We start from the raw sequence: 12252 nt of genomic DNA, 5'->3' as shown, positions 1-12252 counted from the left end.
ACACACCGTCTCTCGCCCCTGCCAGCCCTCGGACCCCTCTTCTCCACCCAGGAGCCTGCCCGGGGGGCTGCGGAGGGGCTAATGGGGGCAGAAGCCCGGGAGCAACGTGGCGTGCTTCCCAGAAGCCAGACCTTGTGGGTACGGAGGGAAAAGGGCCATTAAGGGCAGAAGCGCTATATGGAAAGGGTTGCCATGGGCCGTGGGAAACCAGGAGAAGATGTGCAGGGCGAGGACTTCCCAGAGGAGGGATGCTTGAGCTGGATCCTAAAAGATGCGTAGAGTTGGGCTGGCAGAGGAAACAGCATAGCCAAGTCTTCTCCGAGCTGGAGGCTGCTGGGGGCAGAGGCGAGGTCTCCAGGGGCCTTGAACGGTGACCCTGGGCTGTCTGGCTCTCACCCCAAGGGCACGAGGCAGCCCTCGGGGATGGTAGCCAGGTAACAGAGCTCGCTCTGTGCTCTCCCTCAACAGCCTTACGCCCCAAAACCTGCATCAGCGAGAAGGAGGCAGCGAGACGGTGGCGGTGCTGACCCGAGAAGGAGGGGGCGCTGGTCCTCTCAGCCAGGGTGGGGTTCTGTCACCAGCCCCCACTCAGCACCCTCGTCCCCCACCCTCAGGCCTCCGTGTGAGCCAGCCCAGACCCCAGACCCCAGGGGCTGGAAGGGAGCTGCAGCGTGGAGGGGGCCTGCTGGGGAGAAGGGACTCAAGGGGTGGATGGCCCTGGGAAACACAGGAGTTCCAGAAAGAAGGAGGAAAGGGTGTGGTGTGGCCTTTTGCTGTCCCCTGTGGTTCTTGGGCCAGCTGCAGGCAGCCCGGGGACACCTGGCTCTGTGCCTCTCCTGTGAGACCCAGCAAAGCAGGGCCCAAGTCCCCTCAGGCTTGTCATGGGATCCGTGGGCTCGGCCTGACTCCAGGCAGCACAGTGATGTGGCCTGGGGAGGCCTCCCGGCCAGCCATCCCAGGCTGAGCCGGGCGGAGGAGACCAGGCCTCTAACACCAGCACCAACAGACATGAGGCCCTGCCTTCAGAGGCCCAAGCTGAGGCACCAACAACCCCCACCCCCACCACATCCCTGCCTCCTCTGGGGGCTGGCGGAGCCAGCTGAGAGGGTGCGATGTTCCCCTGGACCCCTCCGATGTCTAGCCTGGACTGCTACAACCCCTTCACTCACCCCGGGTCCCACCCAGGCCCAGCTGAGAAGGAGGGATCCCCTGAGGGGAGCTGGTCCTGCAGAGCCTCTGTCCTCTGGTCAAGCCCTAGAAGGGATCGGCCAAGGGCATGTGTCCTACTGAGGAACAGAGGGAGCTGAACACACCCGTGGCACGGAGCCGGCCCCACCCTGGCATGTGGGCACTCGTCCCTGCAATGCTGCCAGGCTCCGATAGGACAGGCGGGCAGCTTCAGACCCCAGAGGGCCAGTAGGACCCATCCAGTTGCCCTCTGGATGCAAGGCTGGGAGACAGAGGACCAGTGCCACAGCCTGAGTCAGGCCCCAGAGGCCACGCCCCCTCCCACTTGAAGTAGCCCGGAGGGGCGGTCCTCACTGCACTGCCCGCAGCATCCCTGCCCTTGGTCTGATCCAGGCTTTTCTCACTTGCTGTCCCCCTTTCTATCTGTCCTTGCCCCCATGTCCCGGGCGTCAGGCAGTGAGGTTCCTGTTGCCTGGGACCCCCACCCCTTCTCCCTCTTCCAGCAGCTTCCCAGCAAGTTGGAAATGTGCCTTGCACCCCCAGCTGCGGGAAGCCCAGAATGTATCTATTTCCATCTATGTAACAAGCTCGGATCAGGGACCTAATTGGTTTCCCAGTGGTGGGTAATTTCTCGTTCCAAATATTAATCCGTTGTTTTCCTGGCGCCCGGCCCCGCCGTGGTACTGTACGCCAAGTACGTTCCTATGCAACCAAAAGCCCCAGCAAATACTTTATGAGCTTTGCAGCTTCAGCCAAGCAGCTATGCAAATGAGCTTTTCATTTGGAGCGTGGGGCCGATGTGAAGATAAGGAATTGTTTCTCCCAGAGAAGATCCATCATTTCTGTAGCTTCCAAGCCCCGGGCTTCTCTGCTCACCTCCCAGATGTGGCCTCTGGGCTCCCAGGAGAGCTGACGCCTGGGGGAGTCGGGGACTGATCAAACCAGCTTTTAGTGTCCAAAACCAGTGCCGTGGCTTTCAAGGGAGCTCAGCCTTCCATCTCCACCAAGACATGTGTGCAGGTCAGATGGGTCCGGGAGATTGCACGAGCGCCGCACACACTTGCTCCCGGAATCTCAGTTGATGTTTATGATAATTGTATGTACCGTGCAATTTAGGAGGGAAAAAAAAAAGCCTCACAGGCATTAACTCTAAAATAAATTTCTATTTTTTTCTCTCGCAAAATCAATAAAAGATGTTATTAAGAATATGGTCTGATGCACTGAGTTTGGGGTCAGACAGAGGGAGCCTGGGCTGCCTCCAAGAGCTGACTCAGAGTCCACTGGAGGCTGTCGTTCCCTTTTCCCACCTGCACGTGGGGTCGTGGTCCTGGCCGGATGATAGAAGCCCACACATTTATCGTGGTTATTACCTGCCTGGAACTCACTCATGTCATCCGCACACAACCCTGTAGGGTAGGTGTGATTATGCTCCTCCTTTTACAGAGAAGGGAATTGGGGCACAGAGAGGTTGAGTAACTTGCCCAAGACACACAGCGTGGGGAGGTATTTGTCAATACACAAATCCTGAGATAACCAAGGGAAAGCTGAGGCGGGGGTGAAATTCCCTGGGCCCTGGGGTTTGCCTTCAGTATGCACGGATCCTGAAAACCCAGCCCCCAGGTGCTCCATCGCTGGCTCTTCCTACGGCTCCCACACCCCTGCTTCCTTTGAGGGTGAGCAGTGGCAACTGGATAAAGCAGCCCTTGAGTGGGAAGAAGGTTCAGTTGAAGGGGCCAGGGTCTAGACTGCAGCTCGGTTGCCAGCAGTTTGTATTGGCGCTGGGTAAAAGGGCCCTCTGGAGACCCCACCTCCCTCCACTGAACCAGCGAGAGGGGAGAGGGCCTCCATCCCGACCCCCCGCATGTCAGGAAAATGGCAGGACCTCTAGGGGCCCGCCCTGCCCCACCCCCTGCTCCCCTCTGAGTTCCTGTGAAAACAGAGGGGCCCACTCTGCCAGCCACCCTGGTGTTGCCAGGGCTTACATCTCTGGGCCAGCCCTTCCCACATTCTAGCTGTGGGCTGGGAGGGCATCCCAACTCCTAAGCTTGTCCAGCCAGCATCCAGAGCCCTGGGCCTGGGTCCCTGTTGCTCAGGGGCTAGGCAAGGGACATCAGGGAGCAGAACTGGCCTTCAAGGACCTGGTCGACAGGGCAGCGCGGGCCCCTTCTAGGGGGCAGCTGCGGCTCAGCATCCAGGGTACTGCAAGGCCAGATCTTCAGGGGTTTGAAGAGAAGCCAGGAATCCAAGTGTTTTATTTATTTTTAATGTGAAATCTGACTTTTAAATGTTGGCTCTACGTTGTTTAAGTTTAACAAGCAGACATAAATAAATCCGGTTGCAAGTCCCGTGTAGCCGACCCTCCACCCCAGCTCCCACCCCAGCCCAGCATGACCAGCAGCTCCCCCTCCCTTCCTGGCCCCTGGGAGGCTTCAGTCCCTGACCCCTGGCCCCACGAATGCCCAGGGCTGGTTCTCCCCAGCCGCCCTTGCCTCTCTGGGGAGGTCAAGAGAGGGATGGGGATTATTCCTTAGCTCTAGCCCTGCCCCTCAGTCCCCAGGGGCAGGAAGGCAGGGCTCCGTGGGGTGACCTTTGCAGACTAGAGCTACAGCCCCACCCCCAGCCTTCCCGCAGAACAGAGGCCTTCCACTCCCTCCACATCTCTGCATCCCACCCCCACCCTGTAAGCACAGGGGTGTAAATCAGCCCCAAACTGCAGCTGTCAGGGGCGCAGGGGCCTGTTGGTACCCAGGCGTGGTCTGCTGGGAATGAATCTTGGCCACAGCTGACAAGAGGGTTAAGGAAGAGCAGGCACAGGCTCCCAGGGGAACCTCCCCCGAGGCCTCCGTGCCCTGGGGACCTGCCTCCTCTGGCCTGCGGTAGGAAGCACCTCCTTCCATCTGTCTGTGCATTTGGCTCCAGACAGTTCCAGCACCAGCACCACCACCTTGGAAGGATCCAGAGGTCCCTCAGGGCCTGCCAAGGCCGTTTCTGTAGCCAGACAGGAGGCAGCTGCCCCATGCCCGGGCATGTCTGCTGAGATGTCCTGAGTCCCTCCCCAGGCCTCACCTCCCACCCCACCCGGAGCCAGGATGGTCCCTTCCTGAGGCTCCGGCACCCACCCCCGCACCCGGCCTCTGAGTGAAAGGGAAGATCACAGTCTGGTGGCTCAGCCTCCTTGGGGTGGGTTGGCTGCTCTGGTCCCACATTACCAGATGGTCCCCAGAGCCAGAGCTGGCCCTGAGCCTGGGCAGCTGCACCCCAGCTCACCGCAGTCCCCACCAGCCCCTGTTGTCGCGCCCTCGGCCTGCTTCCCTCGCTTGCATCGCCTTCACAGCCCTGCAGGCACCTGAGTTTGCACCCCTGAGACACAGGCAGGTGGTTTATGTGGAGGGGCAGGAGGGGACAGGGGGACAGTGCTGTGGGGCCCAGCAGGGGTGGGGCTCAGCCTCCTGGGCACACAGAGGGCTCTCCTGGAGCTCTGGGACTCAAGCTTCTGTGGTCCAGTCAGGCAACAGGCCCAGGCCAGGTGCCAGGGAAGGCAGGTGGGACCTCTGTCCAATGGGGCGTGTGTCCCCATGTGCTGTGGGGCTGGCGGTCAGGCATGTCCCTGGACCTCTATGTGGCATTCACAACACCACTTCCAGGCTCCCAGCCTCTGGGAAACTGCTTCACTCACAGCCCCTGCCAAAGGGACAGCCTTCAGTAGTCGTATTCTGTGATACTATCAACCAAAATAATAACAGCCAATATACACTAAGCTCACACCGACCTGGGTGCTCTGTGGGTTTCGTCAATAAAGATGCCTATCAGTGTTAGACACTGAGACCTCACACTACGGGTGCCCTTCCCGCAGAGTGTGGGTGATTGGAGCAGTGGCCCTGGGGCCGCCCCACCGAGGCTCAAATCCAGACCCCACCACCTCCTAGCTGTGTGACCTTCTCGAGTGACCTTATGCCCTGTGCCTCTTGGGCTTACTTACCAGGCTGCAGGGTGCCAGCAGTGCCTGCACCGTGGAATTGCTCTGGGCACCCTTAGAGCATCTTCTGGGAGGGAGGGCACACTGGCTAAGTTCCACGATTGCCCTCATTTTACAGGTGTGCAGACGGAGGCTCTCACAGTAAGAGAGTGGCCTGGGGGGCTGAGATGGGAGCCCAGGGCTGCCCGGCCCACCAGAGCAACACGGCACTCCCTCCCGCTCGGCCCTCCTGAACTGCCGGGATGCGCTCCAGCCTTGGCTGGTCGGTCCCTGAAGGGCACTGACCTTAGGAAGCGAGTGCTGTCTCCCCTCCCCCCAGTTCTTGCCCCTGCCCTGTGGAACCCCTCCCTCACCTCCTGTCTCTAACACACCCTGCCTGCACCTCCCAGGCCTGACACCGCCCCCACTCACCCTGAACGTTCTGGGGGAGAGTCAGGCGGGTCCAGGGAAGGGGGCTTGGGGCGCTGCCTCACCATCTTGGCCTCATGCCATGGAGCTGCTCCCCAGCAGAGGCCCCTTCCCGCTCCCCCCCAGGAGTCCCAGGGCCCCTCCCTCCCGCACGTCCTGGCCAGTCCTGGCAGCTGCCCACCCCCCACCCCCGCCCCGGCCAGGCCTCTGGCCATCCCGCAGCCCCTGGCCTCCCCGAAGGCGGAGGCTCAGGCAGCGTCAGTCCAGGATGAAATGTGGCCCAAGAAGCAATTACCAGGGTACGGCGGGCGGGGCCGTGCGGGCACAGGGCAGAGCTCCCGTGCTGTGATTTCCTGTCTGTTTACGCAATACATCCTCACGTGGAGGAGACTGGTTTCTGCTCATGACTGATGGGCCCGGCTGGGCTGAGCTCGTCTTCGGTCCCATGGCAGGGTCACCCACCGGTGCAGCGGGGTAGTGTGTTCACAGCCCCTGGCTGAGGGGTGAGGAGCGCTAAACTCCAGGACCCCCCCCCACCCCAGGCTGTGTGTTCCAGGGCCCCTCTCTCATGGCTTGGGGACAGGAGCTTTTCCAAGTCATCCACTCAGAGGACACCCTTTCCTGGTTTCCACCCGTGGCCTAGAGCGCCTGTGCCTGCACAGTTTTGGAGCCCAAACTGGAGGCTCAAGGGGAAGGCCAGCCAGTCCAGGCGCCCCTCACCCCCTCACTCCTTCACCATCTCCCGCCAGGACCTGCAGCAGCCCCTCTCTGGTCGCCCTGCCTCTGCCCTGCACCTGTTCTCTCAGACCAGGGTGAACGTCCCAAAATGCAGAGCTGATGGTATCCACCTCTTAAAACCCTCCTATCGGCACTTCCCTGCAGCCTTCCAGGTGAAGGCCAAACTTGCCATAACCCACGAGGCCTCACACACTCTGATCCCAGATGCCTGCTCAGCAGCAGCCCTCATGCCCTTGCCTGGGGCTCCAGGCACATTGTCCTCTCCCAGTGCCTCACACAGCCATATGGCATTCGTGTCTACCCCAGGGCCTTTGCACATGCTGTGAGTTCTGCCCTCACCACCTCCTTTCTCATCCTTCAGTCCCTGCTGCCATGGCCCTTCCTCTGAGAGGCCCGCCCTCACCCCCTGCAGCTTAAATCTGGTTTTTCCTTGGTTCACCTATACAGCGCTTCTCACAATCTGAACTGATATTTTTGTTAGAATTATGAGAGTCATCTCTGTCTCCTCCCCAGAATATACCCTCCATGAGGAAGGAGTCAGCGTCTTTCTGACTCAGAGTGGCAGCTTCAGTGCACACTCAGCACCTGGCACAAGGAAGCCCCTCACCAAATAGTTCTCGATGAATGAGGCCACGCGCAGTTCAGCGGTGGTCTCAGGATTTGAACTAACTCCACAGCCCCAGGTGCTTTCCTCCATCCCCACTTCCTCCCAAACAAGGGGTCGTCACCCTGGCAGCAGCGGCTCCTCCCAGGGATGAGCCTCCCAGCGTGCCTTGTCCTCAGGCCTGGCTACCGCGGACGAATGGCCATGATTAATGGCCATGAATCAAGTTGACGCTTCCATTCCCCGAGGGAGTGTGTGGCCGGGATGGATTGGCTTTGGCGGGGGCGGCGGGGAGGACAGCTCATCACAGCCACCAGCCAAAGAGGGCAGTCAGCCCAGTGACCTCCAGAGGACTGGACCAGCCCCTTAGCCCACGGCCAGGGGAAGGACCTTGGCCCCAAGGGCACCTGGGGAGAAAGAGGGTGATATGAGCAAACACAACAGCAGAGCCTCATTTCGGGGCGCCAGGCACGTGCCGACATGGGTCCGGGGCTGGTGTGTGTCCAGGGCCAGCGAGTGCACACATGAATGTGCGCTCAGGGCCAGTGAGAGCACACAGGCGTGGGTGGGTTAGCCCGCGTGCACGTACAAATTGCTCACTCAAGCTTGTGCCATGTCGAGGTTGGCGTGTGCGTACAAACCTGGGGTGCGTGGTTACAGGGATGCTGGAAGCAGGTGCCCAGGGTGGAACAGACTACTTAAGAACTACTCTGGGCTGTGGGTCAGGCCAACCCATGGGGGTCAAGGTCAACATCCAAGGCCAACAGTCATGCTATCCACGGACAGATGGATGGTCATTCCATCCATGTCTGCTCAATGCAGGGGAAAGAGCTGGGAGAGCTGTTTGCAGGGCGGGAGGAGGGGGCCTTTGCCTCCCCATCCGAGCCTCTGTGTGCTCACCCAGGACCCTTGCTTTCAAACCAGGTGGTCCTCCCTCCTCCCAGGTTCAGGCAGACAGTGTGGCATTTGCTCCCTTCACGAAGACAACCCTCCCAGTAACTCTCAGTAGGAACCCGCTGGGATCACTCACCTGGCCTGCCTGGAAGTGTTTCCTTTTACCTAACCTGCAGCCTACTAGCTGCAGCCTCCATGAGACTGAAAGACAGCTACTTCTCCCCTCCTACCCAGCAGGTACCCAGAGGGACTGGAAGCCTGAGTGGTCCCACAGGCCTCCTCCCTCCTCGCCGTCCCTCTCTGGGCTGAGCAGAGGGTAAGAGTGGCCCTGGCTTGAGCCGTCCGCATACCATAATCACATACGACTTGCACGATTATTTATTTAATATTTTTCTTTAAGCCAACTCTTTTTCTTTTAACTTAAATGCCTATTTTGGTTTCATCCTAAGCAATAACGTCTGTGAAATCATGGCACTAATGTGCCCATTATACATTTTTTCCTAATACACATTTACATAAACACAACTATTAAAATAGATTAAAATTTTGCCCATGTGTCAAAGAAAATCATCTCCTGGACCTCTGTGGTCCACTTATCAACTTCAAAAGGACCCTGGGTAAGAATGAAGAGCTCCAAGGTGCCCCGGGTCAGATTCCCTTTGGATAAGCCCCTGCCCAGCCTCCCGCGGCTGCGGTGGTCTCTCCTCACCCAGAGGCCAAAGCCTGATCCCCTTGTCCTGACATTCAAAGCTTTCTTATTTGGGTCCCAGTCTCTCTCCCACACCCACCTCCCACCCCACACAGGGGTGGATGAATGAATCACTGACTTGATTAACAGATGCATGTGTGAATGAATGAGCACATACCTCCACCTGGGCGTCCCCAAGGTATCTGAAGCTCAAGACACCTGAACCCGCCCCCACCTCCCCCCAGCCCGTAACCTGAGAGCCATCTCTGACGTTCCCCTCCCCTCCCCCCACACCTGCCTATTTTCCCTCCTGACTCGCTCCTCAATCTGCCCTCACTGTCCCACCCCAGGGCCTCCATGCTGAACCAGCCCACTCTCTTCCCCCACCTCAAGTGCAGCGAGAAGTAGGAAAGGAGCCGTCCTCCCACATCTGTTCTCTGCTGAGAGCCTTGGGGACCTTGCTGGGATGCACAGCTGGGCGCGTCCCGCTTTAGTGAAAGCACCCCCCCACCCCCGCCCCCGGCTGCTCCTTCCTAAGGAGGCTTCGAGTCCCTCTGGCCCCACTGACCTCTGCTGCCAGATTTCTCACCCCCACACCCCACCCCGGCTGCCCTCCCTTCTCTCAACACCTGCCATCTAGATATCTTCCAGTTCCTATAAGGTTCCCAACTTTCTTCCCCTTTACAGTCTTGCCTGCCTGACATCTAGACAACGTCATGTCTCGGCTTAAATGGCATTTTTCCAAAGGAGCCTCCCGTGACCACCATTCCCCTCCCTCCTAGCAGGTGCTGCTTTGGGGGCTCCCACAGCCCCCCCCCCCACTTCCCGTCATCGAGAAAACCACAGACTTCGACAGAGCAAACTATATGCCGAGCTCTGTTCTAAATGCTTCACGTACATTCGCTCCTTTAACCCTCAGAACTGATGATCCCCATGTGCCTGGAGGGGTGCGGCACAGGGAGGTCAGGTAACGTGTCCAAGGTCTCAAGTGGAGGAGCTGGACTCTGAACCCACGCTGCCTGGTCCCAGAGCAATTCACACACGGTCCTACAGAATCATCTGTCTAGTTCTGTGTCCTGCCCGTCTGAGCTCTGTGAGGACAGACGCCCTCTCTGGGTGGTTCAGTATCCTGTCTCAAGTGCCCACCACAGAGCTTGTACACATAGCAGGGGCACGATGAATTATATCACTGGGGAGATGTACACACAGTTGGATGGCTGAATAATGAGGATGGGTGGTGCATGAAAGGATGATGGATGGATGTCTGATAAAAGGAAGAATGACCACTGATGGGTGCGTGATGGATGGATGGATGGATGATGGGTTTATGGAAAAATGAAGAACATTCCCTACTTGAGGGAATCCTCTAGAAATCCTTCTGGGAAGGGATGAGGCCTCTTGGAGTTAGGAGTCCTGGTTCAAACCCCCAGCTCTGTTGTTTGCTAGTTCTCTGATCTTGGGCAAGTTTACTTCATCACTGTGACCCTAAGCGCCCTCATCGTCATAATAGGAATCTGTTTCTCCTAAGATTCTGTTTCTCCTAAGATTTGATGTAAATGTGGCTCTAGACACAGGGTAAAGGGTCCCCACGGGGGTCACAGTGGCTTAGGGCCTGGGTTTGAGAGCCTGTCTCTTGCCCATCCCAATTTCCTCCATTGCCTGGCCCCCACTTTGCCTACCCTCTGGAATCCAAGGCAGCCTGCCAGCCTGGCTTCGTCCTGACCCTGCCCCCCAGACCCAGCCTCAGTTCCACGCTCCCTACCCCCACCCCCCGGCACTTCAGCGCCTGCCCTGGCCAGCACATTCAGGGCCGTCTCATCTTCAGGCTCCTTAGGGACCTGATAGGGTGGGGCCGTGAGGGGGCAGACACAGCCCAGAGAGCAACTGGCCTCCACACACAGCAAGAAAACAGATTCAACAAGCATTTATTGAGCCCCTGCTGTGTGCCTGCTGTGTGGCCCCCCTGCGATGCCAGGGCCACTGCCCCTCCTTCAGGAAGCCCCACCCATTCCCTGCCCCCCGCAGGGCTCCACCCCCTGGGGAACCTCCTGAACTTCCTGGCTGGCTCGCGGGTCCCTGGCTTGCAGTGGCGGAGGTCCACGTCTTTCCCAGCATCCCAGCTGCACCCAGCGGGGCTCTGCATGTGATGGTGGCAAGAGTTAAGAGTTGTTATCCCAGAGTCACGCTGCGCAGCCCTGTGCAGTCCCTTAGGCCGCCCTGGCCCCAATTCCAGGACCCCCGAGACCCAGGCAGCGGTGGGCGGGGCAGGTCACGTGTCTCCCACGCAGGCTGGCGAGTTCACAGCACACAGGCCAGGTTTCTGAAGGCGCCAGACCAGTGGTCTTGTGGCAGCGGGCTGGTGCCGATGACGGCCCGAGGTCTGGAGCCAGGCTGGTCGCCGTCACACCCAGTGCCCCAGGACCCAGCACTGGCGGTTCAGCTCCGGCGCCTCCTGTGCAGAGCTCCGGGGCCAGGAATCTCCCATGTGTGGCTGGTGTCCTGCCAAGAGACAGGGTGGTCAGCGCCAATGGCTGCCTTCCTCCACCCACGCCCCATCTGCCGACCGCACCCCCCGGCTCCCCACCCACCCACCGATCAACCCGCACCCAGCTCTTTACCCACTGCCCCACTCATCATCTCACCCTCTGCCCACCCAGCTCTCCACCTCTGCCATGCCTCCATCATCCACGCATCTGCCCACCAATCCATCAACAACTAGACGTATCCACCTGCCAACACCCACTGCCATCCACTCACCAACCCACCAAGATATCCACCATCCACTCATACACTATCCCCCCAAACCCCCCCACAGCTCTAAAACCCACTCAAGCATCTCCCACCTGTCAGCACACCACACACCCACCGTTGCCTCATCCAGCCTCCCAGCACCCATAATACTCCCACCAGCTCGGCTTCCCACACACACGTCTACCCGTAACTGGAAACACCCACCCATCCACCCGCCCAGCCACTCTCCAACTCACCCGCTTATTCGTCTGCTTCCCAGCCTGCCAGCACATCCACTAACTCAACAATTCTCCACCCCTTAACTCACCAACATACCCATCCAACAAGCCCCCACTGCCCTACCACCAACCCTGCACACCCACCTGCCCTGACATTCACCCACCACACCCAAGCCATCCACCCACCCACTTTCCACCCTCCCCTTCATCTACCCACGCCCTCACCTGCCCCCATCCACCCACCCAGCCACCCGCCCCATCAGGCTTCCCTGGGCTCCACTGAGTGCCCCATGTGCTCAAGGAAGTGTGGGAGGGTTAGAAGGGAAACGACTCCTGGGCCCCGACCGTACTTGACCCCAGGCCAGTGAGCGAGTGCATGGATGTCCCAAAGCTGACCCTTAGCAGCTCCCTGGGCCAAGGCAGGGGGCAGAGACTCTACCGCCTCCCACCATGGCCCTCTGGTCTTGACGACCTGGGCAGGCGGAGGGGCTGGGAGGCTCGTCTGATCCAACTTGCTCACTCTTCTGTGTTTTCCTTGATTCTCAGAAGCTCACTCCCCTGCCTTCACCCAAGCACCTCCTTCATGTCTACCTCACACGCCAGACCCATTTCCACTTCCAAACTGGAAACTGCCTAAAATGTCCTTGTACCTACTATTGAATTGAACACTCAAAGCCCAGCTCAAGTTTCTCCTCCTGCAGGAAACCCTCCAGACATCCTCTCTCTGGCCTCAGGGGTCTCCCTCTCTTGGAGCATCCACCCTGAGTGGTCCTCTGCCAGCCCTGCC

General features: G+C 59.2%; 2 protein-coding genes across 9 annotated transcripts in view; one reads left to right on the top strand and one right to left on the bottom strand.

Annotated features, from left to right (window-relative positions):
- Positions 1 to 2369, top strand: part of KATNIP (katanin interacting protein) — a 203098-nt gene extending 200729 nt beyond the window's left edge. For all 7 annotated transcript variants that reach the window (XM_057749980.1, XM_057749981.1, XM_057749982.1 and 4 more), the window contains one exon: positions 469 to 2369. In XM_057749980.1, the coding sequence (XP_057605963.1) occupies positions 469 to 527 (59 nt within the window). In that variant the 3' untranslated portion in view covers positions 528 to 2369. The remainder of the gene's footprint in view (positions 1 to 468) is intronic.
- An 8035-nt stretch (positions 2370 to 10404) lies between these two features.
- Positions 10405 to 12252, bottom strand: part of GSG1L (GSG1 like) — a 222982-nt gene continuing 221134 nt past the window's right edge. Inside the window, exon 7 of one of the 2 annotated variants that reach the window (XM_057695292.1) lies at positions 10405 to 10995. In XM_057695292.1, coding sequence (XP_057551275.1) covers positions 10898 to 10995 — 98 coding nt within the window. In that variant the 3' untranslated portion in view covers positions 10405 to 10897. The remainder of the gene's footprint in view (positions 10996 to 12252) is intronic. The other variant, XM_057695293.1, reaches the window with a different exon arrangement.

Source organism: Hippopotamus amphibius, chromosome 9, assembly GCF_030028045.1.
Source record: "Hippopotamus amphibius kiboko isolate mHipAmp2 chromosome 9, mHipAmp2.hap2, whole genome shotgun sequence".
In the NCBI taxonomy this organism is placed as follows: domain Eukaryota; kingdom Metazoa; phylum Chordata; class Mammalia; order Artiodactyla; family Hippopotamidae; genus Hippopotamus; species Hippopotamus amphibius.
The sequence above is the reverse complement of the archived record's forward strand: the minus strand, read 5'-3'. Positions and strand labels throughout refer to the sequence as shown.